General features: G+C 36.0%; 1 protein-coding gene across 4 annotated transcripts in view; it reads right to left on the minus strand.

Moving 5' to 3' along the window:
• Positions 1-27,099, minus strand: part of myo16 (myosin XVI) — a 221,366-nt gene that overhangs the window by 101,407 nt on the left and 92,860 nt on the right. For all 4 annotated transcript variants that reach the window (XM_084122649.1, XM_084122646.1, XM_084122648.1 and 1 more), the window contains exons 5-8: positions 12,206-12,314; positions 8,228-8,352; positions 7,956-8,081; positions 3,985-4,060 (exon numbers count right to left, since the gene is read on the minus strand). In XM_084122649.1, coding sequence (XP_083978775.1) covers positions 3,985-4,060; positions 7,956-8,081; positions 8,228-8,352; positions 12,206-12,314 — 436 coding nt within the window. The remainder of the gene's footprint in view (positions 1-3,984; positions 4,061-7,955; positions 8,082-8,227; positions 8,353-12,205; positions 12,315-27,099) is intronic.

Genomic DNA, 27,099 nt, shown 5'->3' on the forward strand with positions numbered 1-27,099 from the left:
AGGGTTATTGCATAGTAGTCCTAAAGGCATACTAATAAGAAAACAGCACATTTAAAGGGTTGTCAAAAATACCCCAATGACCATATATAAGATATACAAATTTGCCAATTCCATAAATAAAATCATATTTTACAGTCACTTATACTAAGTGAAAACCACTATCATAGTGATCATAAACAGCTTAAAGGATCCCTAACAATGGCCACCCTTTACAAAACTTAACATCTAGCACAGTGTCATCATTGGAAGAATATAAAATATTTCAAATGCAACCATCTTAAGTCAAAAATAATTTATGCAATAAGTCAAACCTTCATCCCATGGTGGGAAAAATCAATTCACGACAAGTTTAAAACTAGTCCAATTCTGCGGGAAAACCACAGACTTGGCAACTAAAATGGCCATATAAATACTTTGACTATTTTGTGCAAAAAACTCAAACCTTTAAAAAAAAAAAAAAAAAAAAAATTCTGTACCAATATGTAAATGACCTCTCTAAATGATCAATCGTAAGATTGAGTCTTCGCACATGAAGTTTTTTAATTTATTATACTTTAAATTATCATTTATTTCTGTGATGCAAAGCAGAATTTTCAGGATCATTACTCCAGTCTATCACATGATCCTTTAGAAATCATTCTAATATGATGATTCATTATCAAAGTTGGAAACAGTTCTGCTGCTTAATATTTTTTCATAACCTGTGATACTTTTTTAGGATACTTTGATGAATAAAAAGTAAAAAAAAAAAAAAAGAAAAAGAAAAAGAAAAAAAAGAAGCAAATGTTTTAAAAATAGAAATCTTTTGAATTAATAATATACACTACTGGTCAGTAATTTGGGGTCAGTATTTTTTTTTCTTTCTTTTTTTGAAATAAATCAATACTTTTATTCAGCAAGGATGTGTTAAATTGATAAAAAGTGATAGTAAAGAAGATTTATATTATTAGAAAATATTTTTAATTTTGAATAAATGCAGTTCTTTTTAACCTTTTATTCATCAAATATATTAGGCAGCAGAACTGTTTCCAACACTCATAATAAATCAGAATATTAGAATGATTTCTAAAGGATCATGTGATAGACTGGATGTCACGTGTGACACTGAAGACTGGAGTAATGATGCTGAAAATTCAGCTTTGCATCACAGGAATAAATTATTTTTTAAAGTATATTCAAATAGAAAACTATTATTTTAAGTTGTAATAAGCCTTGATAAGCATTAGAGGCTTCTTTCAAAAATATAAAAAAACAATGTTTCCAAACTTTTGAATATATATATATATATATATATATATATATATATATATATATATATATATATATATATATATATATATATATATATATATATATATAACTATCATATAATTAGTTTGACTACCAGGTTACTGAAAAAAAGTACAGTAACCGTAAAATGTGAAATAAGTATCACTCAATCTTACTCGACGCCAAGTGAAATCAGTTTTGATATGTAAACCTAGACAGTGATTTAACATGACAAAAACACCATGTTGTTTCTCAATAACCTGTTTTTGCAGGCAAGTTTTCATAAATGATCTGTGTGGATTGGGGAGGGAACTTTGGAGGGTTTTATTTAAAAAAAGTCTTGTTTTTAATTATATTTCCCTTTGAAACTCTTGGCTTAAATGAGTCGTGACAGTAGTTGTGATATTAAGTATCCTGAGCCACAGGCTAGTGGAAGCAGTTTCACAGACATCAGCAGAGTAGCGGACAGAACTGAGTGAATCTACCCAGCTATGAATTATGCACACCCGACAGAAAGCTCTAGAGAGGAAGAGCAAGTGTGTAACACATCCCTGACAACTTTGGTTTCTGTGTAAAAAAAACAAAAAAAAACACAGAAACTAACTACATACACAGTAATATCTGGTAGATTTAATATCCACATACTATGGATGGGCCAATAGGAAAAATATTCATATTATATATTAAATATATCTCAACATTTATATACACTTTTGCTCTGAAATTATTTAAAAGGGAATGAACTGTAAGAACTAAGACAGCAAAAAAATAAGCAAGAAATATAAGACACTTTGAAGATATAACGTTTAGTAACACTATCGCTCAAATATATTTATTATTATTCATCAGGGACACATTAAATTGATCAAAAGTGACAGTAAAGACTCTCTCTCTCTCTCTCTCTCTCTCTCTCTCTCTCTCTCCTCTCTCGTGAGCATAAGAGAGACTTTTCAAAAGCAAAAAACATTTTACAGACCTCAAACTTTTGAACAGTACTATAAATGAAATAATGAATAATGACAGGGACTTTGTAGACAATGTTTTGTAAAAATGTCTTAACTTAGGTTATGTCTGGGTCATACTTCAATAATCTTAACCAACTTGATAGATGAACTTACTGATGGAAATAATAAATAAATGAATCCATTTAGTCCTGATGCTAAACTTGATGATGAACCAATAGAAAATCAAGAAATCATAATTTTTGTTTGGGTGACTTTCAAGGTGAAATAAAGCTAATATATATAGAGATGCACCAATGTATAGTTTTTTTTGGGGGGGGGGGTTGCGATTTTTTATCAATTCACAACCATCAGCATATCGGCTATAGCATGAAAAAGACCAATATAACAAACCGATGGTTTATAAAACAAATACTTCTTATTTTTTCCTAAAGTAAAAAACCCCGCATATCAGACAGCGCATGACTAGTGAATGGAATATATTTTTGTTATACGAGTCAAATGTTATTTGCTCTCCAAAACTGAAGCCTGCTGCAACTCACAGTATCACGACTTCCGTCGTGTCCCAAATACACTCTCACACAAATACTTGATTCTTGACAATATGTCATCAAACATCATGGAGTTTCTAGTCGTCTTTTACACTGATTTGTACAGGCCGTGAAAAAGAAGCCAAAAATGATGTATGAGACAGCAACTTGAGGAGACATGGGGAGAAAAATAATAGTTTTTTGTTCCTGCTTCTCAATGCCTTGCACTTGTTAACTACAAATGTGTACACTATATGAGTGAAGGGAACACAATGCAATCTGGGACTGCATTTGTCAAGTACACTACCAGTAGAAAGAAGTATATTATACTCACCAAGGCTGCATTTATTTTATTGAATAATAATGATGTGAAATATTGTTACAATTGAACAAAAACTATTTTATATTTAAATCTATTAAAATGCAATTTATTCCTGTGATGGTAAAGCTGAATTTTCAGCCTCATTACTCCAGTCTTCAGTGTCACATGATCCTTCAGAAATCATTCTGATATTCTGATTTGCTGCTCAAGAAACATTTCATTTTATTATCAATGTTAAAATCAGTTATGCAGATTCATATTTTTTTTGGAAACTGTGATACTTTTTTTAGGTTTCATTGATGAATAAAAAATAAAAAAAAATTAAAAGAACAGCATTTATTTAATATATTTTTTTTTTTTTTTTTTAACATTTTAAATGCCTTCGTCACTTTTGATAAAGTTATCCTTGGATACTTGATGAATAAAAGTAATAATTTGTTAAAAAAATTAAAGAAATTTTGCTGAAAAATCTAAAGCAGCAATCTTGAGTCTTACCAAAAAATAACAAAAATTTACAAAAATGAAGTAAAAAAGATAAATTACAATATGCTTAAGGAAAATGAAGCCCATATTATTAGGACCTTTTTTTGCATTATTAACATAACTGTAGCACATTTTCTCCCCAATTCTCAAGAAAATTATGTAAAAAATTCTCATGATTGTAATATGAACATACAATAACAGCCTTATATTCATTTTGTATTACAGTAATTGTTGACTTGTACACTTAAAAATATTATAATACTTGAATAATCGTTTAATAGTAATTATGTTCTACAGACAGACACCTTTCAGCAATGTGAATTTGAACGGAAAAGGATGTAATCTATACCAAGCTCGATATCAACATCAGTGACTTGAATCTTTGTATTGGTCGACCACATTGAATGTGTCTTTGTACCTGAGGGCTTGTCCTGGTTGCAGTTCAGTAGAGTTGGATCTGCTTTGTGCTTCAACAGCTGGCTCACAATGTGGGTCTGTAGGGGTACAAACACACATCCATGACTTGAGAGGAACTCAAAGAGAATACTGAAATATGTAGGTCACTTCTTAAAGACGGCTGCATCCATCAGCTCTGCTCCTGTCTCCAGTGCCAAACATATGCTAACATCTCACATTCACACCCTCAGCAGTGTGTTCATTAGCCACTGCCTGCACACAGATATACAGACATATTTATCGAAATCTGTTTACTTGTCTTTTTAATTCTGTTACCGTGCTATTGCTTGCTTTACACACACACACAGGCTGTTCCAGGCACTATCTCATAGTATTTCAGACTCAACATTGAAGTCATGTTGCAAAAGTGTGTGAGACTGTGTGTGTGCATACACTGTATGATGTAAAAGCATGTTTGATGCATTATGTATGCGTGTGACCAGCTTTGGGGATAAATACGACAGAATAACTTGCAAGATGGCAGGCGACTTCAAAAATTGGTTGTTCATCAGAGGAGTCCAAGGACTTTTGTCACACTTGAACCACGGATACACAAAATAAATAAATAAATAAATAATGGACTCGAGGAGTTTTGTGATTGAAAAAAAAGAAGAAAAAAAAGTGACAAATCCTTCCCTCGCGGGTCAATTTGACCCCCATAGGAATGAATGGAATGCGAGGAATGCTTCAGTACACATAGAAAAACCTAAAAATGCTTCAAATTAAAAATTATTTTATAAATGTCTGCATGTGTGTCTGAATGCATACAGAAGAGAAACTGACTTTAGGACCCAGCAGAACAGCACATTTGCTCCAAATAGAGCTATAAGGCCATCAAGTGGCAAGAGTCATGAAATATCATGTTATATTATTTTTCTTTCCACAAGAGGTCGGCAAAGACACCCAATGTAAGATATTTTGAATTAAAAGGGTTATGCATGAAATTGTGAGTTATTTTAAATTTAAGTTGAAAGACTGTGAGGAATGTGCTTAAATTATTAAATTACCATTTATGTATTATTTATTGCTCAAATCTAGTAATTTAAAAAGGTAAAATAAATAAATAAATAAATAAAACAAATCTCCAAAAAAAAAAAAAATCATTAAAAAAATTGAAAAAATTATTATCAAAATGAAATAAAATAAGCTTTCTGGACAAAAAAAAAAAAAAAAAAAAAAAAAAAAACCTGCGAGGGAAAGATGTGTTACAAAGTGCAAGGGAAGGATTAGGGAATATTACAAGTAAAATCAAAATTGACATTGTAATTTTCCATCTAGTGATGAGGCTACAAAAGGGCCAGTCTGGCACTGGCCAACTCAGATTGACAGCTGGTCCACCCAATCAAATGAGACAAAAAAATATGTTTTGTGGGAAATTAGAAATTAGTTATAATCTATAAAGCTGTCTACACTAAACAACAAATCTCGTTTACATAATGTCTACACTTTGTTATGACGAGAATATTTGCGAGCATGCAGAACCGAATAAAAACTGAATTGAAAACCTCTGATTGGCCACTGTGTTCAAGAAATCAACAGATATATACTTTGACGCTCTCCAAAATGCAAACACATATACAATATGCTATTATTACAGACCAGCAGTTATGGGCAGATTTTCCCTCTAAAAGCAAACAGAAGTAGACAGTGGTTTGAGTGAGAAGATTCGAGGCTAGACTCAAGTCCACGGCCAGCCTTACACATGCTCCGCCTAGGATAATTTATATCCGTTTCTTGTTCTTATTCTGTTAATTGGTTATTTTATTTACGAATGGATTTTGTTGTTTTCATGAAACTGTTGGCCTACAGTGATTCCACCCAGTTTACAATGTTCTCCATTGTTTACTGCATGTACAGATATGCGTTTCCAGCTGTTAAGTTGGTGAATGATGATGCTCAAACTGAACAAAATCTGCAGCATGGCAGTTCTGCTGAGTCACACAACCATCTGCAGTGCTAATGACTCAATGTTTGTTTGTGTGTGTGTGTGTGTGTGTGTGTGTGTGCGTGTGTGTGTGCGTGCGTGTGTGTGCGCGTGTGTGTGCGCGTGTGTGTGTGTGTGTGTGAGAGTGTGTGTGAGAGAGAGAGTGTGAGAGACTTTGGCCACATCCATAATTCATTGCAGCTGGGCAGAGACAACATCTCACAACAATGTGTGTTTTCAGGTATACTTATGTTATGGGGATGTACTGTAATGTCCCCACAAAGATGCAATATGCAAAATCCTTGTGGGGACATTTTGTGGTCCCTGTTAGGAAATGTACTGACCAAAAACCTTAAACTCACAAAAGAAACAGAGTGAGGAAAGAGGAAAAAGGAAATCAGAAATATGTGTATGTAGGCAAGAGTGTCCTGAGGGACAAAAAGAACAAAGGAGAAGAAAGAAATTTCTCTTCATCAGCAACCTGAAAGATTATGAAATATTTGACCATGTCAGCAGGTTTGTCCTTTCCTCCAGAAATCAATCTCCAAACACTGTTATTTCACTCACATAAAACACGTTAGTTCTTGCATGTGATCCTCAAAGCTCGAGTCCATCTGGCTGGGAATTGGTAAGATCAATGCAATGTTGAAGTCTCATTAATCAGGAACAGGAAGGGAGGGTGATATAATGAACTGTATACAGTCTACGATAACTCTAATATCGATACATTCTACAGACCATGAACAGCAGTGATCTGACATCACGGCAAAACACAAGAAAGTACAGGGAATATTGCACATATATATAATTAATCGTTGCCCAGCACTAAATTGCAATACAAATGAATAAACAAATGTATAAAACTAATTATATACATAATTTTTTTTCGGTAACACTTTACAGTGTCCTTGTTACACGTTACATGAACTTACCATAGTAATAACAGTAAATTATGCATAATTACATGCAACTAATCATCAACCAAACCTTAATGTTAATTTTGATTTAGTAAGTTACAGTCTTTTGACTAAATTCCCATTTAGTTTTAGTCATATTTTAGTCATCAGAATTGTTTTAGTTTTAGTCATGAAATACAACAAGATTTTAGTTGACTAAAATCGAATGGGTTTAGTTAAATTGTAATGCATTTCATTTAGAATTTCTCTAAAATTTCCAAACCCATTATATACGATATACTATATACTATATAGAAAACATCTATTAACCTGTTAATATGAATGATTTTAATGTTGGAACATGCAATACAGACACAGATTTAACTGTTGTGACATAAATCAAAAAAATCGTAAAATTAAATAAAAAAACACTTCTCCTAAAGTAGAACGAACACGGTCTTTTCAATGAATGTGCATTCTTTATAACAACTTACATACATCATTCTTTATTTTTTCAAGCAGACATATTTATTTGTATAAATTAAATATAATTAATCATTATTAAAGAGCAGTGAATGGTTTTCGCTTTTTTTGTTGATTAATATTAAGTGCACAGACGGCATTAGGTTTATTACGCACGCCATTTTATATATTATATTAAATATATTATATTAATTTGTAGTGCCATCCAAATGAATAAACAAATGACTAAATTAAATGTTAAAAATAAATAAATAATTTTTTTATTTGTTTATTTGTTTAGCACTACAAATTAAGGCAATATGTTTTTTTTAATGTAAATATTTAATTAAAGAAAGAATTACAGCAGGAGACAATTTGGCATGTAAATACAAAAGAAAATAAGCATTATATTAATTTGTAGTAATATAATAATAAACAATTGTAAAAATAGAATAAATTAAAAAAGTAAAGTAAAATAAAATAAAAATTAATTACTGCAAGTGATAGTTTGGCATGTAGATACATTCCTAAAATAACTAAAAATAAATAAACAAGCCCTTGCAAAGCCGTGGTTTAGGCTTTTTGATTGGACAATGTGATTTCAATAAATGAATGTCCATAAGAAAATGAGTGCCATGTTATGATATGTACCTGCCCATATTTGGCAGCCAGATGTAAGGGTGTCCAGTAGCTGTTGTCAAACACCTGGACATCTGCACCGTTCTCCAGCAGCACTGACACCACCTCCTTATAACCACTGGCACTGGCGATGTGTAGCTGTAAACACAACATACAAACACAAGCATTTAACAGGTCATGTTTCATTTGGCCACAAGCCTTCCCATTCAAAATCACCATCTGTACACATTACGTTTAGAGATCAGTGAACCGTTACATATTTTGGGATTCATGCATTTTCTCACCAGCGTGACCCCATCATCATTTTGTTGATTGACGCTGCCCCCGCTGCTGACCAGCTGCCTCACGTCAGACATCATGGTGGATGAGCGCTGGGTCTTCATCTGGTGCATAGAGCTTGTGTCCACTCCTAACATACACACAGACATGTGTCAAAGTGAGAAGGACATCAGGACAGATGTCATATGACAGAGCTCTTATTCAGCAGTGTATCGGATCAGACAAGATGAGATATCTCTCTGTGCCCTCATGTGTCAACTGGAGGATATATTCTGAGGTAACAAATAATCTTCACTTGCAAATGGTGCTCTATGGCCACGTTCACACAGCAACAGAATACGGTTGTCTGTTCTGTATGTAAAGAATAAGCACTAGTATCTAAAGAATAAGAACTAGTGCTTAAAGAGTAAGCATTAGAACCTAAATAGTAAGCACTAGTACCTAAATAATAAGCACTAGTACCTAAAGAATAAGAACTAGTATCTAAATGATAAGCACTAATACTTAAAGAATAAGCACCAGTACCTAAAGACTAAGTACTAGTACCTAAAAAGTAAGCACTAGTACCTAAAGAATAAGTACTAGTACCTAAAGAGTAAGCACTAGTACCTAAAGAATAAGCACTAGTACCTAAAGAATAAGGTGAAGTAAACATCAGAGATGCTTTGCCACAATCTGCAACTGTAAAAACTACACTAACTATGGTGATGCATATCTTCTTCCGAGATGGTATTCCTTGGAGCATCCACATTGTTGGAACCCTTCCGCATCGTCAGCAGGGATCTCAGGGTCTCAGGTGTTTCGCCCCTTAACCTGAACACCTCGTCTGAGTGGGGCAGCGAAGACTGACTAGCCTTCACCTGCAGAAGGGTTCCAACTGTGGGCTCTCTTCAGCCACAGCCATCTTGAGCTGTACTCAGCTGCTGCAGCTATGTCCCTGGTGGCTTTCTTCAGCTGTTTAGACTCCAGGCCCACCCTCTGGAGGAAGTAGTACACCGATTTTGCATGCCACCCCTTTAAAACAGCTTTGTCGACCAGGTCTTGGTACTTGGCTTTTTTCAGTAGGTGAGACGTGGCTAGCCTCCCAGGACACCGTGAGCTCAGCAATTATGATGATTTCGTGCTCCTTGGATAGCAGGACCATATCTGGTCGGAGGGAGGTCACTGCCACGTCCTGTGGGAAGACAAGTTTCCTCTTCAGGTCCACTCTCAACTTCCAGTCGGAGGCTCGTTGCAAGATAGAGGGTGGGTTCTTGGCCTCTGTGTCGGTCTTATGAGCCTTGTCTCCTTCCCTCACGAAAGTTATGGCTTTGGGTGGATGGGCCTAATTGTTGTTGGCTTTGACTCGCTGCTGTTCCACCCACTTGGGAATTTCCGTGAGGACCTTTTCATGCCTCCATCTGTAACGCCCTTCTGCCAATGCCTTTGGACAACCGGTCAGGATGTGGTTCAGTGTACAGGAGGCTGCTCCACATTGGTTGCAAGATGGGTCTTCCTCTCCGCCCCAGATCTTTATATTTCTTGGTGTGGGCAGCAGGTCAGTCACCGAGCGCAGGAGAAACCTCAACTTCCCTTGGTCGGTCTGCCACAGTTCCTTCCACGACAGCGGTCGCTCCTGTGCCTGGTCCCACTGTGTCCATCGACCCTAAGAGGCAAGTCTGATCGCTTTCACCTGGTACCTAAAGAGTAAGCACTAGTACCTAAAGAATAAGCACTAGTACCTAAATAATAAGCACTAGTACCTACAGAGTAAGCACTAGTACCTAAAGAATAAGCACTAGTACCTAAAGAATAAGCACTAGTACCTACAGAGTAAGCACTAGTACCTAAAGAGTAAGCACTAGTACCTAAAGAATAAGCACTAGTACCTAAAGAATAAGCACTACTACCTAAAGAGTAAGCACTAGTACCTAAAAAGTAAGCACTAGTACCTAAAGAATAAGCACTAGTACCTAAAGAATAAGCACTAGTACCTACAGAGTAAGCACTAGTACCTAAAGAGTAAGCACTAGTACCTACAGAATAAGCACTAGTACCTACAGAGTAAGCACTAGTACCTAAAGAGTAAGCACTAGTACCTAAAGAATAAGCACTAGTACCTAAAGAATAAGCACTAGTACCTAAAGAGTAACCACTAGTACCTACAGAGTAAGCACTAGTACCTAAAGAATAAGCACTAGTACCTAAAGAATAAGCACTACTACCTAAAGAGTAAGCACTAGTACCTAAAAAGTAAGCACTAGTACCTAAAGAATAAGCACTAGTACCTACATAATAAGCACTAGTACCTAAAGAGTAAGCACTAGTACCTAAAGAGTAAGCACTAGTACCTGAAGAATAAGCACTAGTACCTAAAGAATAAGCATTAGTACCTAAAGAGTAAGCACTAGTACCTAGAATTAGTACGTAAAGAATAAACGCTAGTACCTAAATAATAAGCACTAGTACCCAAAGAATAAGCACTAGTAGCTAATGAATAATTACTAGTACCTAATGGAATATATAATAGTATCTAAAAACTACATACTAGTAGCATGAAAATAGATACTAGTATATTTTAAGGATTAAATGTTAAAAAGCCAGAGCTGTACTCAAACCAGTCACTGTTCTCCACCAGACCTGCTGAGTTTTGAGTTCTACACTCGGGTCAAATGCTGTCAGTTAATAAAAACTTGACGGATGAACTCGTGGCCCGACTGAACTCATGTCAAGTGAAATGACTTTTCAGTTTTATGGACGTCGGCATTTTTGATATTCCTTTGGTCACTGTCGCTATGATTACTGGTAGAGAATACAGGCTTGACTTCCATTGCACGTTCATAGCAAAACGCTACTGTAAGTTGCTGTTTGAACCGGACATTACGAGACTCACACTGCATGTAAAATGCAGTTGTCAAAAATTTGGTTGTCCCAAAAACTGACAGTGTGAAGTAGCCTATTAGACAAAGTATAAGATCAGCAGTAACTGAAGATGAGAGTTGTCTGTAGAAGGCCATCCTGAGAGTCTTGACTGGTAAATGTAATGATAAATGAGATCTCTGACAGCAGCCGAGAAACGGGTGTCTGTTTCTCTGGCTCTCACTGAGTGATTTGCAAGCTGAAGTAACTCTTACTACACCCACTGTGTGAGCTGACAGAATAGATGACTGTTAACTTACAACATGGCTGAGCCGTATGACGGTATATATGATTGAAAAACACTGTATTAAAATATCTGTATCCTATAATATAACCAATGCATGCATAAAGGAGAGAAGGAAAAGAAACAGAGCAAACAATTTAATCTCTAAATGAATAATTTATTGTTGTTTTCTACAACTAGTCCATAGTTACATCAGGAATATTCTGAATTCACTATTTTTTTTATTAATTTAATTTAAATTTAATTTAAATTTCTTAAAATAGAAAACAGATGAAAATAAATTAAGTACACAAAGGGTCAGAATTATTTATTTTATTTTGTTAAATAAATTAATGTTTATTCAGCAAGAATACATTAAACTGATCAAAAGTGACAGTAAAGACTTTTATGTTACAAAATATTTACATTTTAAATAAATTATTTATTTTGAACTTTTTATTCATCAATGAATCCTTAGGAAAAAAGTATTGTACTTTCCACAAAAATATTAAACAGCACAACTGTTTTCAATATTGATAATAATAATAAATGTATTTTGTGCATCAAATCATCCTATTAGGATGAGACACTAAACTGACTGAAGTAATGATGCTGAAAATTCAGCAATGGAATAAATAACTGTTTTCAGAATATTACTGTCTCTACTGTATTTTTGATCAAATATGTTCACCAAGGCTGCATTTAAGAGACTTATTTTAAAAACATATTACCGACCCCAAACGTTTGAACGGTAGTCTGCATTTATGTTCATATATGTTCACCAATCACCAACTCCTAGTTATGCATGTATGTAGTCATACAAAACTGGAAAATTAGGAACTAAATGAATAAATGACCCTACCATTCTCCTCCAGGTGTCTGATGAGGATGTAGCTGGTTTCCGTCCCCTCGGTGGCGTAGTCAAGTGGAACGTTCCCGTTCACATCCTGCAGGAGCACGTTGACTCCAGTCTTCAGAAGAGGTGTGATGGAGAAGGGGAGGGGGAGGGGGAGATGGCAGTCAGATAAAGCAAAACAAGACATAAACAAATTGAGTCCCTCTCGCCCCATTCATCAGTCTGCAATCGATGATAAACTATGGCCAATTATCACACTTTCCCAGCATTCCCCAGGCACCCGAGCTCAGGGATGAGCTACATTAACAGAAAATAGAGCGTTAACTAACTCATTAAGATAGGGGCAGGTTAATAGGGTCTACGGTGCGGTGTTGAGTGTCTGGGTGGCAGGGGGTGATGTGATTTATGAGGGTCTGCTCTCTAGAGACTCCAGACAGTGATAAGACTCTTTACGAGCTGAAAGCATGACGCAGGGTTAAGGCTTTCGAGCATGTGGAATTTCTATGGATACTGTAATGGTCTGAAAATGATGCAGACGTCATCATAAACAAACAAACGAGAGCTGGGGGAAGAAAGGGGCTTCACTGTCATGAAACAAAGCTATCTAACATAAAATATTGGCGTGGCTGTGACATTTAGTCCTTGTCTGTTAGCTTTAAAGGAACACTCCACCCATTTGCATTAAGCTTTGCAATGTTAGAAACCCAGTCATACTATTGAATGGTCGTGCAACATTTTCTCATTTTCCCCTGAGACGAGAGAAATCTGTATTTACCTCTTTACACTTCCTCCTACAATGACGCAAAAAACGTAATTTTGCGTCATTGTCGGAGGAAGTGTAAGAGGGGGGGATTTCTGTTAAGACTACAAGCACTAGTTCCCACCCTTTCAAACCCGCCCATAGGGGGTTGGACCTAATGCGCTAACAGACCTATCACAGATCAGTGCCAGTGCATTTGATTTCACCGGCAGAAACCTGCATGTCCGGCCGTCGAGATCGTCCAAAATGTCCGGGATTCGGCTTTGCTTTCTGCAGTCGCCATTCATTGTTTACATGCACACCTTTTGTTTCAATCTAACTGAATTCATTCCGATTGGTGAATCTGAATGTAGTGTTTACATGAACGCTAAACAAGTGATCGGCTGATGTGCGTTTTACCATTGCTAAGAAAATACCCGCTCCTCCGTGAGAGATACGAGACCAGTGCCTCACAGGTGTCGGTCATCAGTAGCCACCGGCCTCGCGCCGTTCTCCAGCGGCCCTAGCCTCGTCCTGCTCGCCACAGTAAACATAATGAATGGCGACTGTAGAACGCAAAAGCCGAATCCCGGACATTTTGTGCGATGCGATCTCAAAAACCCAGGCAGACTCACGGAGACTAGTTAGCTTTATTGTTTACAACTGCTCTCTAACCGGTAGGCGTGGCTTGGGAGTGGCCTCGTAGAGCAGAGAAGCAAGTGCATTCTGGGAGTTGTTGTCTTTCATCCACATGAGTCAAAAATACATTTTCTGGCTTTTCTCAGTCTAGAAAGCTCCAAATTCAAAAATAATTTCACATTTCTTCTACATAAATGACCCAATTTAAATACACATTCATGTTTCCAGAGGTGGAGTTACCCTTTAATGTAATCTGTAAAGCTTGTACGTATAAATATGTAAAAATGTAACACAAAAGTAAAGTTTACAGTCTCGCCTGGAAAAACTGGAAAAAAACATAAATCACTCATATTACATTCAGGAGCATATAATCCAATTTTTGGTCCAATCTGTAGTTGTCCAAAGTGTAGTCCAACAACCAAGACAAAAACTTAACGCTGTTGATTAATACGTCTAGTCCATATTTCTTGTTTCAAGTAAGGGATAATGTACATCCAGCCGGTTGTTATCTCAGAATAAACCCCGACAGGGTGATCAGGATCATGGTCTTGCATCAGCCTGAATGGGTTTATTCTGAGATAACATCCAGCTGGCTGTACATTATCCCACTTATTACATGGCTACTACATGGCCATAAGTATATAATTAGACATGAAATATTGATCTGAGTTTAAATATTTTATTAGCTATTTAAACACAAAGCTTCTGAAGAGAAAGCAGTTACTAGCAAGCTGCAAGTTCAAACTAGATGGACATGTAAGGGATACAGTACATATCGGTTCATACCACTTATTAGACGGCATTTCTCCACATAAATATTTATGAGGATGAGAGATATTGATTTGAGATGAAACTGTTTTAAAATCGTACCTGTTTGTTATCTTATAATCCAACAGTGCACAAAACAATAGTCTCAAAATGGCAGCAGCTGTGTTTGTATGAAACTAGAGATGGGGAGTCTGCGATACCGGATGACATAGGCCTAATTAAATAACTGTACACAAAATATTGATTTGACTGAGTTTTAATATTTTATTAGCTCACCAAACGCAAAGCTTCCACAAGGAAAAAACGTTCCTAATGTTCCTATAGCGCCAACGTCAGTGACAGATACCCGGATGAGCCTGTGTTGTTAGTTTTTAGCGGTTGTTATCGGGAAATAACATACCACTGGACGGCGCGATTGACCAGTCAGAATCAAGTATTCCACAGAGCCGTGTAATAATAAGAAATAAGTCAACACAGAAAAAGCCATGCTTGTCAAGCTGTTTGATGGAGTCTTTAACTATAGGTCTGTTAAATGACTTGAACATATAAATGTAAGTGCCACTAATGCAGGTAAGAGCCAAAAAAATGATTCCAAAGACCATATTAGCACTGCACTAAACAGAGAGAGAGAGAGAGAGAGAGAGAGAGAGAGAGAGAGAGAGAGAGAGAGAGAGAGAGAGAGAGAGAGAGAGAGAGAGAGAGAGAGAGAGAGAGAGAGAGAGAGAGAGAGAGAGAGAGAGAGAGAGAGAGAGAGAGAGAGAGAGAGAGAGAGAGATGAGGAGGATGGCATGACATTTAAAATACAAAACTAAACTTCAGTAGATTTACAACACTCTCTCATAATGGCCTGTGTGTAATTAAAGCTGCAAATGGCACGTCTCCATCTGACTGGCTGGAGCGTAAAGGCGTTGTGACAAAGATGCAGCTTATTGTCTCTTTTCCCAGCATGCCTTTCAAATCCAGCCATCAGCACATTTAGACTGGGGAGGTTGTGTCAATCACACACTGAGGTTAGCACTAGGTTAATGAATGTATTAATTAACATTAACTATCAGCAGCTCCTTTGTCTGCATTTATGAGCTATGGCTTTTTAGGATACGCACACACACACAAACACACACACACACACACGCATGTTTTCATGTTTTATGGGGACTTTCCATAGACATGATTTTATCCCAATAATTAGTAACCACTAAACCACCCATCACAGAAAACATTCTGCATTTTTACATAAAAAAGAAAAAAAAAAAAAATCTGAAAATGATTTCAGATATTGCCATCTTTGCGGGGACATATTGTCTCAATTAATGTTGGGTTTACCAGACCACCCCCACACACAAACACACACACACATACAAAGCTCCCAAGAGCACTGACGCATCTGACATTGTGTCACAGGATTGTGTCATGACCTCTTCACTGAGATCTCACACACACTACACCACAGTCCTCCAACTCACTGGGGACGCATGATGACATTGTGTGTGTGTGTGTGTGTGTGTGTGTGTGTGTGTGTGTGTATTGGTGGCGATTCATCGATCCGTCTGGCGTGGAACTGTTATTGAATATTTTGTGAATGGTTAAAGCAGGAGCATGTGTGAATTGATTAGGTGGGGTCAATGTGAAGTCTCGTTGGTGGTGAAGAGTGTGTGTGTGTGTGTGTGTGTGTGTGTGTGTGTGTGTGTGTGTGTGTGTGTGTGTGTGTGTGTGTGTGTGTGTGTGTGTGTGTGTGTGTGTGTGTGTGTGTACTGCCCTTCACACTAAGAGAAGAGGTGATGAAGCCATCAACATTGTGTCCTCTGATCGACAAAATGCACCCAAGTCCTCTGTGGCAAACAAACACCTAATCGTGTGACAACTAAACTGTTTATAAATGTGTTTTATTAAAAGGCAGTAGTGCATGGGAATAGAATAGAATAGAATAGAATAGAATAGAATAGAATAGAATAGAATAGAATAGAATAGAATAGAATAGAATAGAATAGAATAGAATAGAATAGAATAGAAACAGAACTGAACTCTAGAATCATCACTCTAGTCTTCAGAGACATAATCCTTCAGAAATCATTTTAATATGTTGATTTGGTGCACATTAAACATTTCTTATTCTTATAGTTGTTCAAAACAGTTGTGCTGCTTAATATTTTAGTGGAAACTGTTCAATGCATCTTTACTGAATGAAACAAACAAACAAACAAACAAACAAACAAATTAATTAAATTACGATACTGACCAAAACTTTAGAATGGTATTTATATTATATTAGGGTACAGTATATTACATCATATTATGCTATATACAATTATATTATATTATATTACATTACATAATACAATGCATTTTTATATTCTAATTTTTATATTGTTTTATTAATATTTATGCATTAATGCAAAACCTTGTTTGTTTGTTTTTTTTCTGGTGCAACCATAAGAAAACCATATTGTACTAAATGAGGAGGACACAAACTGACCTGGTCCTACAGGACTGTATTGAACACTGTTGTGTCTAGCAGCGGGATTTAATAGATTACTACTGATCCACAGCGATCATCATGGGTAAGACAGCAGGTCATAAAAAGTCAAGTGTCATACCTCTGCAGTACACGCACTTGAGGGGTTAACAAGCTGACCTCTGGGACTCGTTCAAAATCAATTTTTCGCTATGATGGATAAAATATAATTAATTTACCCCAATGGAAATGCTTTCAAATTATTTGCTCCGTTTCATGAAATAAGCGTTAATATGCAACCCCTCTCCACATAATTTCCTACCATTCACATTTAGAGATATTTTGATGTAAGCAAGGTCACAAGGAGGAGCTGAGGGATCAGAAATTCTCACTTAATATGATTTATACTGTAAGCTTTTTTGTCATTTTGTCCCCATAGCGTAGGGTATACCTGAAACACACACACACACACACACACACACACACACACACACACACACACACACACACACACACACACACACACACACACACACACACACACACACACACACACACACACACACACACACACACGTTCAGCTCAGGTGTGCTTCAGAGGCCGAAGTAACTGAACCTGACAGTACAGAGGACTGCAGAGAGATGAACTACAAATCATGTCAACAAAGGAGAAAGAGATGAAACATCCTCCCCGGGAAAGTGAAAAAAAAAAAAAAAAAAAGACTGTAGACACTTTCCTCTGACTGCACCAGGAAACAAGGACAATCACGTAACGTAATTACATCTAATCTGCATGATGATTGCTGCCTGTGTCTCATTACAGGGCTTTGAGCACAGGCTTAATTGCCTTTGTTCAATTTAATCTGTTATGATAATAGGCTAATAGCAATGAAAGTGAATGAGAACTCAGTTAACTTTCGAGCAGACTTGGAAAACTTCAGAACATCTGCATGATTCACTGGTGTGAATTCGACATCTTTTACCTTGAAACCTTTCTTCTCGCACCGTAAACAGGTGTAATTATGACCAGTCCACCTCTCACTGACCATTACAAGCAAAAAGAGCCCATTATAATAAGTGGTACTGTCTACACTGGGTGTGATGTGGCATAACGCACACGGTCGACAACAATAAACTGATGCCTTGTTCTATTACTGACATATTCATGTTTGCACTACTTCCAGCAACCATATTACCAGTTCGCTTTGACGTATCCAGTGTAGACAGCCTCAAGCTACTGACAACAGACATGCCCGACGAAGACAGTGTTAGAATCAACAGGCTACTTTTTGCTACTGTAGCTTTAAGAAAATCTATATGCAAGTTAACTCCATTATGATTACAAACAATAGTAGCCCCATGTTAAATGTGAAATTTACTATTGTTCGCAGGCGTGAGGGCGAAAGATTTTCCCACGCAGATTTCGCAACTGGGAATTGGGAAACAGTTATATTTCTACTGCTCCATTAGCGCTACCTACTGGCATACACTAGATTTACATAATTAATCAATCTGTCTGATGTTTGTTCAGAACAACGTGAAAGTCGCATCAAGAGCACACGGCTCCTGAGGTGGATCATTCAGAAAATGGACTAAATCTATATCAAACATATCTGAAAAGGAAACTGATGGAATAGGACCCATAACTGAAGCAATTTTAGACTATGCATTATAAAGCCATGTCTGTTTAGTTGGAAAAGCAGCAAGGAAATTCATTTTTCCCCCATGACGTCAATTGAATGTAGGTTTGTTTCTTAAGAGAGTAATCCTCATAGAAATAACTAAGCAGTGAAAGCTAATGAACCCTTACCTAATGCAGTTCTTACCTAAATGAAATAACAGATGAGACTGAGATTGGCAGCCTAACAGTGCCTCCTAAATCCTGACTCTGACTAATCCCAAAAAATAGGTCGTCATGGTCTAGTTTTGGAAGCAGGATGCAGTAATATGAAGGAAGGAACGTGAGAGATGCAGAGGCAGAGGGAGAGAGCTAGCCTGAAGTGAGAGTGTGTGTGGGAGACCTAAAGCATTGCATATTGCACAGCAGAGATAAGAGCATTAACAGACATAACATGAGAGAAAAACTGAAATATACAACATTTGCATTATAAAAAACGCATATTAGTCAAGGAAATGTGGTTTCAAGTTTCGGGGAGAATCAATCAAACAAACACACTCTCTCTCAGAAACACACACACTCTCTCTCTCTCTCTCTGATAAACAAACACACTCATAAACACACACACACATTCTGATAAACAAACATACACACACACACAAAATCTCTCTCATAAACACACACACACTCATAAACACACATTCTCTCAAAAACACACACACACATACACACACAGTCTCTCTCTCTAGTAAACACGCTCTCATAAACAAACTCATACACAGACAGACATACACTCTCATAAACGCAAACACACACATACTCTTTCATAAACACAAACACAGACACTCTCATAAAGACACTCTCTCATAAAGACACTCTCTCATAAAGACACACTCTCATAAAGACACACTCTCATAAAGACACACTCTCATAAACACACACTCTCATAAACACACACTCTCATAAACACACACTCTCATAAACACACACTCTCATAAACGCACACACACGCACACACACGGGCGCACACACACAAATAAATAAATAAATAAATTATAATTCATTAGAATGAAAACAAACCATATTTTAGGGCCATTAAGATTTACTGCACTGTGAAATTGTTTTTAGAGGAGTGCATACACAATTTAGGAGTGCAAAACTGTAAACCATTCCTACTTGGTGGCATTTGTATTTTAGTTATTTATGCCGATAAATAAATAAATAAATAAATAAATAAAATAAAAAAATAATAAACAAACAAACAAAAGAACAAAGTTATATAAGTGTTGAATAAGTCAACTTTAACTGTAAACAAACTGATTGTAAGTACTCTAAGTAAATAAATACAAACTCGAAAACAAACTTGCAGTGTAAGTGTTAAAAGTCTGTAAATAATATTTTTGTGTAATTGTACAACGGTTAATGCGCATTATGCATCATGAACAAAATGAAAAACATTTATTAATCTAGGTTAATGATCATTTATACTATTTTTGGTGTCAATTCACGTTAGTTCATAATACATTATGAAATTTATGCATTTAAATAACGTAGAATTACATTCATATATATTATTATAGGGATATTACAAATTGCTACTGAATCAAATATAAATTAAATAAATATACATTTTATTGTTAAAAATCTTGAAAATATTAAATACAATTATCACGATGAAACAAATATTAATGTTCCTAATGACAGGCTTAATTTTCTATTTTCTTTAATCTTCCAAATATTATTATTATTATTATTATTATTATTATTATTATTATTATTATTATTATTATTATATATAGATTTTTAATAATATAGACATTGACGCGAAATGGAGAAAAAACAGCAAGGCCGCTGAAAAGTAATACGGAGAAGATGGAAAATGTGTATCCATGGCAACGGAGACAACCCTTTCTACACAAGGGTGACTCACCCGCAGTTAGAGGCAGAGACAAAAAAGGTTAAAGGGGCTTGCTTGAGGAGAATCCATGTTTTTTTTTGTTTTTTTTTAATACCATTCAAGAGCCAAACAAAGCTGCATTAATTCACAGTCATTTTGTGTAAGCCTCTGACAAACAGCTAATCAAACAATGACATGTCAGTCAGGCTTAATGTGTCAATCAAACTGTCCTGGATACAGAAAGGAGGTGTCCTATTCAAAGCCTCCTGTGTCTTAGTACATTAGTGTTCTAGCATGTGTTTACTGAAAACTATAGCAATTCATTTATTAATGAATCAGTAATGAATGAGTCATGAATTTGATGTTTGAGATGGCAATCACTGATGCTTCTGCTCCATTCGCCCTTGTCAAACTGTAAATGTCAAGAACAGATATGGACTAAACTCAATTTTATAGGGTCAACATTTGTAATAACTGAAAAAGGACGGTCAAAATGCCTACATTATTCTGTGCACTGCACATTTAGGCAAAACTAGTATTTTCACACTGCTTACTGCAGTACAAATACTGCAGAAAAAAATAGTAGTATACTAACATCCCTGTACATGATCTTGTGCTTTTCCTCTCAAAGATAAAGACTGTGTGCTTTCTTGGTGCATCAGACAGCAAAAGAGGTTTTAGTACAATGAGTGTGTGTGAAAGGTTTGTTTTAAAAAGAGGCAAGGCCATGTCCACCATTAAGGAACCTTCAGACTCACGAATGGAAAATGTCTGTCTGTGTGTGTGTGTGTGTGTGTGTGTGTGTGTGTGTGTGTGTGTGTGTGTGTGTGTGTGTGTAAGAAAGGATCACGTCTTCATGCAGTTAATTAAGTCCTCACGTTATCTCTGCCGTACGAGAGCTCTGCACAAACTGACTTGCATACTTTTATGCAAATGAGGCCTACTTTCAGAAATATTCATTCATACAGCGCCGAGGAGTTGTTCACACACACGCGCCAAATCTGTTGTGCGTACTATCAAAGAGAATGCTTCAAAGCGCAACGGCACAGTTCACATGCAGATGCTCAAACACACTTTCTCCCAGAAACACACACAAAGAGGGAGATGATGTAGCTGGTTTACATTCAGAAATATTGACCTCTATTTTGCTAAATATCACACATTCCTTTATCTGTCAATTTATGACACACTGTATTGTATACAAAGACAACTGGTTAAAAATGAAGGGGCCAATCACAGAACGCATTTTGCATTCTTGCGCTGCTTTTACATTGCTTTTCTACACTGTAAAAAATTAAACCGTGATTTTTACGGTAAAAAAACGGCAGCTGTGGTTGCCAAAACTTTACCGTCAAAAATACGGTAGCAACGTTATTGGTTTTACAGACTTAACTTAAAATTTACAGTAATAAACCGTAATTCATTATCTGATATAATGTGAATTTAACGTCCTATTGAAGTATTAATATCTGTTTTGTACCATTGTAATACACTGATAACCAACAATCACAGCAGTGATGATAGTCACATGATCAATCAAAGCTCATCACAAGCAGCTCTTCCACAAGAAAGTTAATACTATAGAAGCTGCACAGTGTCATTCACACAAACATTAAACACCATCACGGTAACACACATGAAATTTTAAAAATGCAATAAACATTAATTTAACAACATTAAATGTAACATAAAACCCTGATGTACATAACTGATTAGAACAAACTAAGAAAACTATGAAGAAACATAGTTATTTTAACAAAAATAGATCAAATGTGAAGTGTCACACAGGGAATTGTGGGAATGTCAATTTACGGTTTTTCACTGTAAATTATACAATGAGCTGTTCTTTTTCACTTTCAAAAACTGTAAATTTAACGGTATTTTACAGTAATATGTTTATATCTATCACAGTTATTTACCGTATATAGTACGGAAACTTTCTGTTAACCAATTAACAGTTTTTCACTGTAGCATTTTTACAGTCTTTTACCGTTAAAATCACGATAATTTTTTTACAGTGCATGTAATATAGTTGTAGTCATAGAGTTGGATATGTTCGAGTGTTGCACTCGCTGCTCACATCTTTGCAGCATCATGCGCGAGATGCGTCGTTACAATTAAAAGTTACTCACATTACTGTAAATCTACTGTAGATTTCAGTCGACTAAAATCTTATGATGTTTAGTCGACTACAACTAGACTAAAACAATTCAGATGACTAAAATATGACAAACTAAAAGGCATTTTGGTCAAAATGATTTGAAGTAGGGCTGCACAATTAATCGAATTTCTAATCGCGATTACGATTATGGATCCCACGATTACGTAATCGTTCAAAGCTGCGATTACCAAAAAAAAAAAAAAAAAAAAAAAAAAAAATCCACTCTGCGTGCATTTAGAACATGTTATGAGAGGCGAATCACAACTACTTCAGAAAACCCGGCACAATAGGAACTACCAGGCAGTGACGTATATGTACGCTGAAATAAAGTCTTTCACCTCAGAAAAACGGACGTTCCTGTCCTGTCAGCCGTTATAGGCTACTGTGCTCGTAGCGCACACTCTTCAATTGCACGCGCAAATGCGGCGGCGCGCGCTGTGTTTAAGTGCAAAGGAAACTACGAGCATGCAACGTTGTTACGTTGTAAATTAGTAAGTCACGAAATAAAAGTAAAATACCAATAAATCACGTTAATGGTACGTCGTGTGTTAGCTGAGAAGGATTTGCATGCAGGGATGATTTTCATTCTATTCGCCAGGAGCAGTTTCCATGTTTCATTAACAGTTCTTGTTAATATTGTGTAGGCCTATTCACCATGGTAACTGTCATTTCAATATTAACCCCAAAATGCCACTTTATTTTCACTTTGTGTTATTTTTTTATATTTTTAAATGACTGTGGTGGCTCATACCAACATTGTATTAACAAAAGCTAGTTTGGGACTGCTATTTAATAGCTTTAGCATAGGCCTAATGTTTATTTATTAGTAGTCTTTACTATTAGTCATATTCTTACAATTTATGTGTATGTTAAGTAAAGGGGGACAGTGTGTGTGTTCACAAATTTTAAAGTAAACATGTATAATAATATGTCTATATATTTATTATATATATATATATATATATATATATATATATATATATATATATATATATATATATATATTCAATGTAAATTATGATAATCGTAATTAATAATCGCAATTACAATTTCAAGGGAATAATCGACAATTATGATTTTTGTCATAATCGTGCAGCCCTAATTTGAAGGAACGTGGGATTTGAGCCTATACATCAACAGAATGAAGAGGTTCAGGTGGGATTAGCTCCCCCATATTAAACTGTAGATAAAGAAAAGGCTAAACATTATATTATAGATAATATTTCAGTTGTGATACAGACTGTACTATATATATCTCTGCATCCAATCTGGATGTTATGAGTTAATGTGGCTAACAAAACTGAATGCAGGTGTTGTGTAAAAACATGTCTGTAGTAGTAGTAGTAGTAGTAGTAGTAGTAGTGTATTTTTGTCCAGTATTCCTAAAGGAGGTCTGAGATTGAAGTGAGCTGGCAGACGCACATGGATTGTTGCTTCACGCTCCAATGAAAATCAGGTCGAAAGTGGTCTGGAGTCTCACACACACACACACTGAAAAGTAGAGCAGGCATAGCTGGTGTCTCCACAGCACACATTCAGAATAACAATAAAAGATGATAGTTTTCTTAGAGAACTCGCCTCGTGTATTTTCCACAGATATATGAAAATCGTGATCTGTATTTTCACCTGAGGTCTAAATGCAGAAAATGTGGCTTCATGTGTGATGCGCGAGCTGGCACAGTTTCCATTCTCTCTTGATAATAATGAAACGATTCAGTCATTAATTTGAAGGATGAAGAAGCTCACTGGATGAGAAACAGCTCGTGTAGGAATCTTTATAAATGGGTTTGGATGGAAGGGGGCGAATATCTTCCCCTGGCATGTTCCTTTTTAGATTCTCTTCAGAGATAAACTCTGATTCATACTCTGTTTACACCCCAAGGCTTCTAATTTGCGGAGGATATGCTGTTCAATGACAAATTAATGGTATAAAGGTCCCTTTTCCCACTAGAAGTCAATTTAGATTATATTAGGATTGCAGTGCATCACAGCCCTGCTGATTAAACAGCCTTTCCAACTTTCTGACAAAATCCAACAAGTTTGGTGTTATTGCTGGCAGTAAATCTCATTCAAACTTTTTCCTCACAAATGCAAAGTAACAAATCTCAAACGTTATATATAGTGATTTTAACATACAGTACCGTATGGTTCACAGAGGGCGTTTGGTGCCAAATTTGTGCCAGAAAGTTTGAGAGAAATGTCTCTCTCGTCCATTCTTGATCAGTGAGATTCAAAGACATCTGACATAAGACGGTGAGATTTCCGCCAAAACACTCAGTTGGTGTAACATCCACCGCAGAGCTGTGTCGAATCGGCAACTTTTGCAAATTAAAAACGTTTTATGCAGATAAATAAACCGCACATTTGAGAAATATGACCCAATCATTCGTGCCCATAGCAAACAGGCTACATCTGCATGCTGTGCTGTGCTGGAGGCAATAAGCAGAAAATCTTGAGCTTCTTCTATCCACTCTAACATTTGGAGAAGAAATTCTCCTTAGGAAAGACGCTCTTTGAAGTCACAGCGCTAAAAATAACCCAGATATCCCTGTTACTTTGAGCTTTCACTGACACGCACACAGAGACTGAGCTTTCACTGACTGGCACAACAGGGAAAAGAACAACAGTGACACACTTGTGTCTTAACTGTCTGTGAATTCAAGCGGGAGTCAATATTAGTGTTCTGGTTAGGGTAGCACAATATAACAAAAACACCAAAAATCACAATATTGCTTGGTGTGATTTTCAAATCGCAAATTCAGCTCCGCACAATCTCTGCATTTTTCTTAGAACATGCAACGCAATGTGAGCCAACCATTTTACCAGATTTGTAGTGGGAAGCGTTTATGAACCTTGTTCCCAACAAAAAAGGGCTCACTGCAGTTTCCCACCAGAATAAAAGCATGATGGATATAACATTTGAAATAAATATGTAATTAAGAAATTAAGACATCAATATTAGTATTGTAATTTTACTAAATGTTTGCCAAGTATAAATATTTTATTAAATACTTTGAGTTTTTTTTTTTATACAGTACAACAGTATTACTACAATAGTAATATATATCATATTTTATTATTTGTATTTAAAAATTAATATTATTATTATTTGATAGTCATATTGAATTGGTAAAAAAAAAAAACAGTGGTCTTTGAAACCTCAAGTGAAAAGACTTTATGGTTACTGAAATAGGTTTGAGTTGGTTCTTATAGCATAAAGTGTGAACACATAAATTTGTCAAGTTTTTCCGAAACCGTTCAGCCCAAAAGGGATGGTCTTCAGAGAAATATTTTTTTTCGTATGCACTCCTCTCTAAAAAAAAAAAATCACTCCAATCGTTAGAAAATTATTAATTATTTCTTAAAATAGCCATTTAATTTATCTGTATTTAAAAACCATATTGAGAAACAAATCAAAAATGTATTTTTTTCCTCAATAGCAACTCTTGTTCTGGCGTATGAAGTATTGGGCTCTACATAACTTGATATTAAAATTTAAAAATGTTCATTTTCACAATCCAATCAATTCACGATTATGTCGTATTTCAAAAGTAAAAAGTGTTGCAAACAGTATTTCAAGAAGCCTCAAAATATAAAACAATTTTTAAAATCCTGTTCCACAAACACTGAAGACATTCTTGTCAGTTTAGGTTAAATCACCTGTGTTTGTTTGTGGTAAAGTCAGCGAACTGACATGATTGCGTGCTGGCTGAACACAGCCTGTCTAAAGACGCAGGGAAATCCTGATCCTGCCTGGATCTGTCAGCACGGTGGAGGATTACGCTCATCTGATCCGGCATGTCCAACATATGATAGAACTTTACTTGCTAGTTGGAAGCTTAGTTGGATTTCCTCCTTCAGGAGAGACGTGTATGTGCCTCTATTTATTTTTTTACATCCGACTGCAACTTGATACATGTTTGACTTTAAAAGTAGTTCTGTCACCATTTACTATATGTCATTTGTTCCTATGGAAACACAAAAATACACTTAAAATATCCTGTCCGCTCTATACCACATAATGATATCTGAAGCTCCAAAATGGTCCACCTGTGGAGATATGCTCGCCAATTACATCTAGGCTATAAGTTACTGACACACACACACACACACACACACACACACACACACACACACACACACACACACACACACACACCAAGGCTGGTCAGGGGTGTGGTGAGTCAAGAAGCTCATTAAATTCTCAACACCCTGGTGAGAGAGCAGAGAGGTAAGGCCATCATGTTTTTCATCTCTTCCATCTCATTTTTTGCTTTCATCCTTCAGTACACAAACCTCTAAATCGTATTAAAGAGAGGTGTCACAGATGACACAGTCGAAGAGAAATAAGAATTTTCTTTAAAACCCCATTAAAACACTTGACAAGTACGGTTTTCTTTTCTGTGTTGGCCCTGTAATCCCTGAAAAATTTTGTATATGCCCCTGAATGCAAGATAAATCATTAAGATTTTAACTCACTTTTTTCAGAACAGAAACAATTGTCATTATGTGTTTATCTGTTATACTTCAAAGTGAAATGTAAAGTACACTAGCATATCTCAAAGCTAATAAATATGGGCTAAAAGATTTGATTTGATGGTGTCCGTGTGCATTCGTATTGTATCG

This window comes from Abramis brama (assembly GCF_963993115.1).
Source record: "Abramis brama genome assembly, chromosome: 8".
Lineage (NCBI taxonomy): Eukaryota > Metazoa > Chordata > Actinopteri > Cypriniformes > Leuciscidae > Abramis > Abramis brama.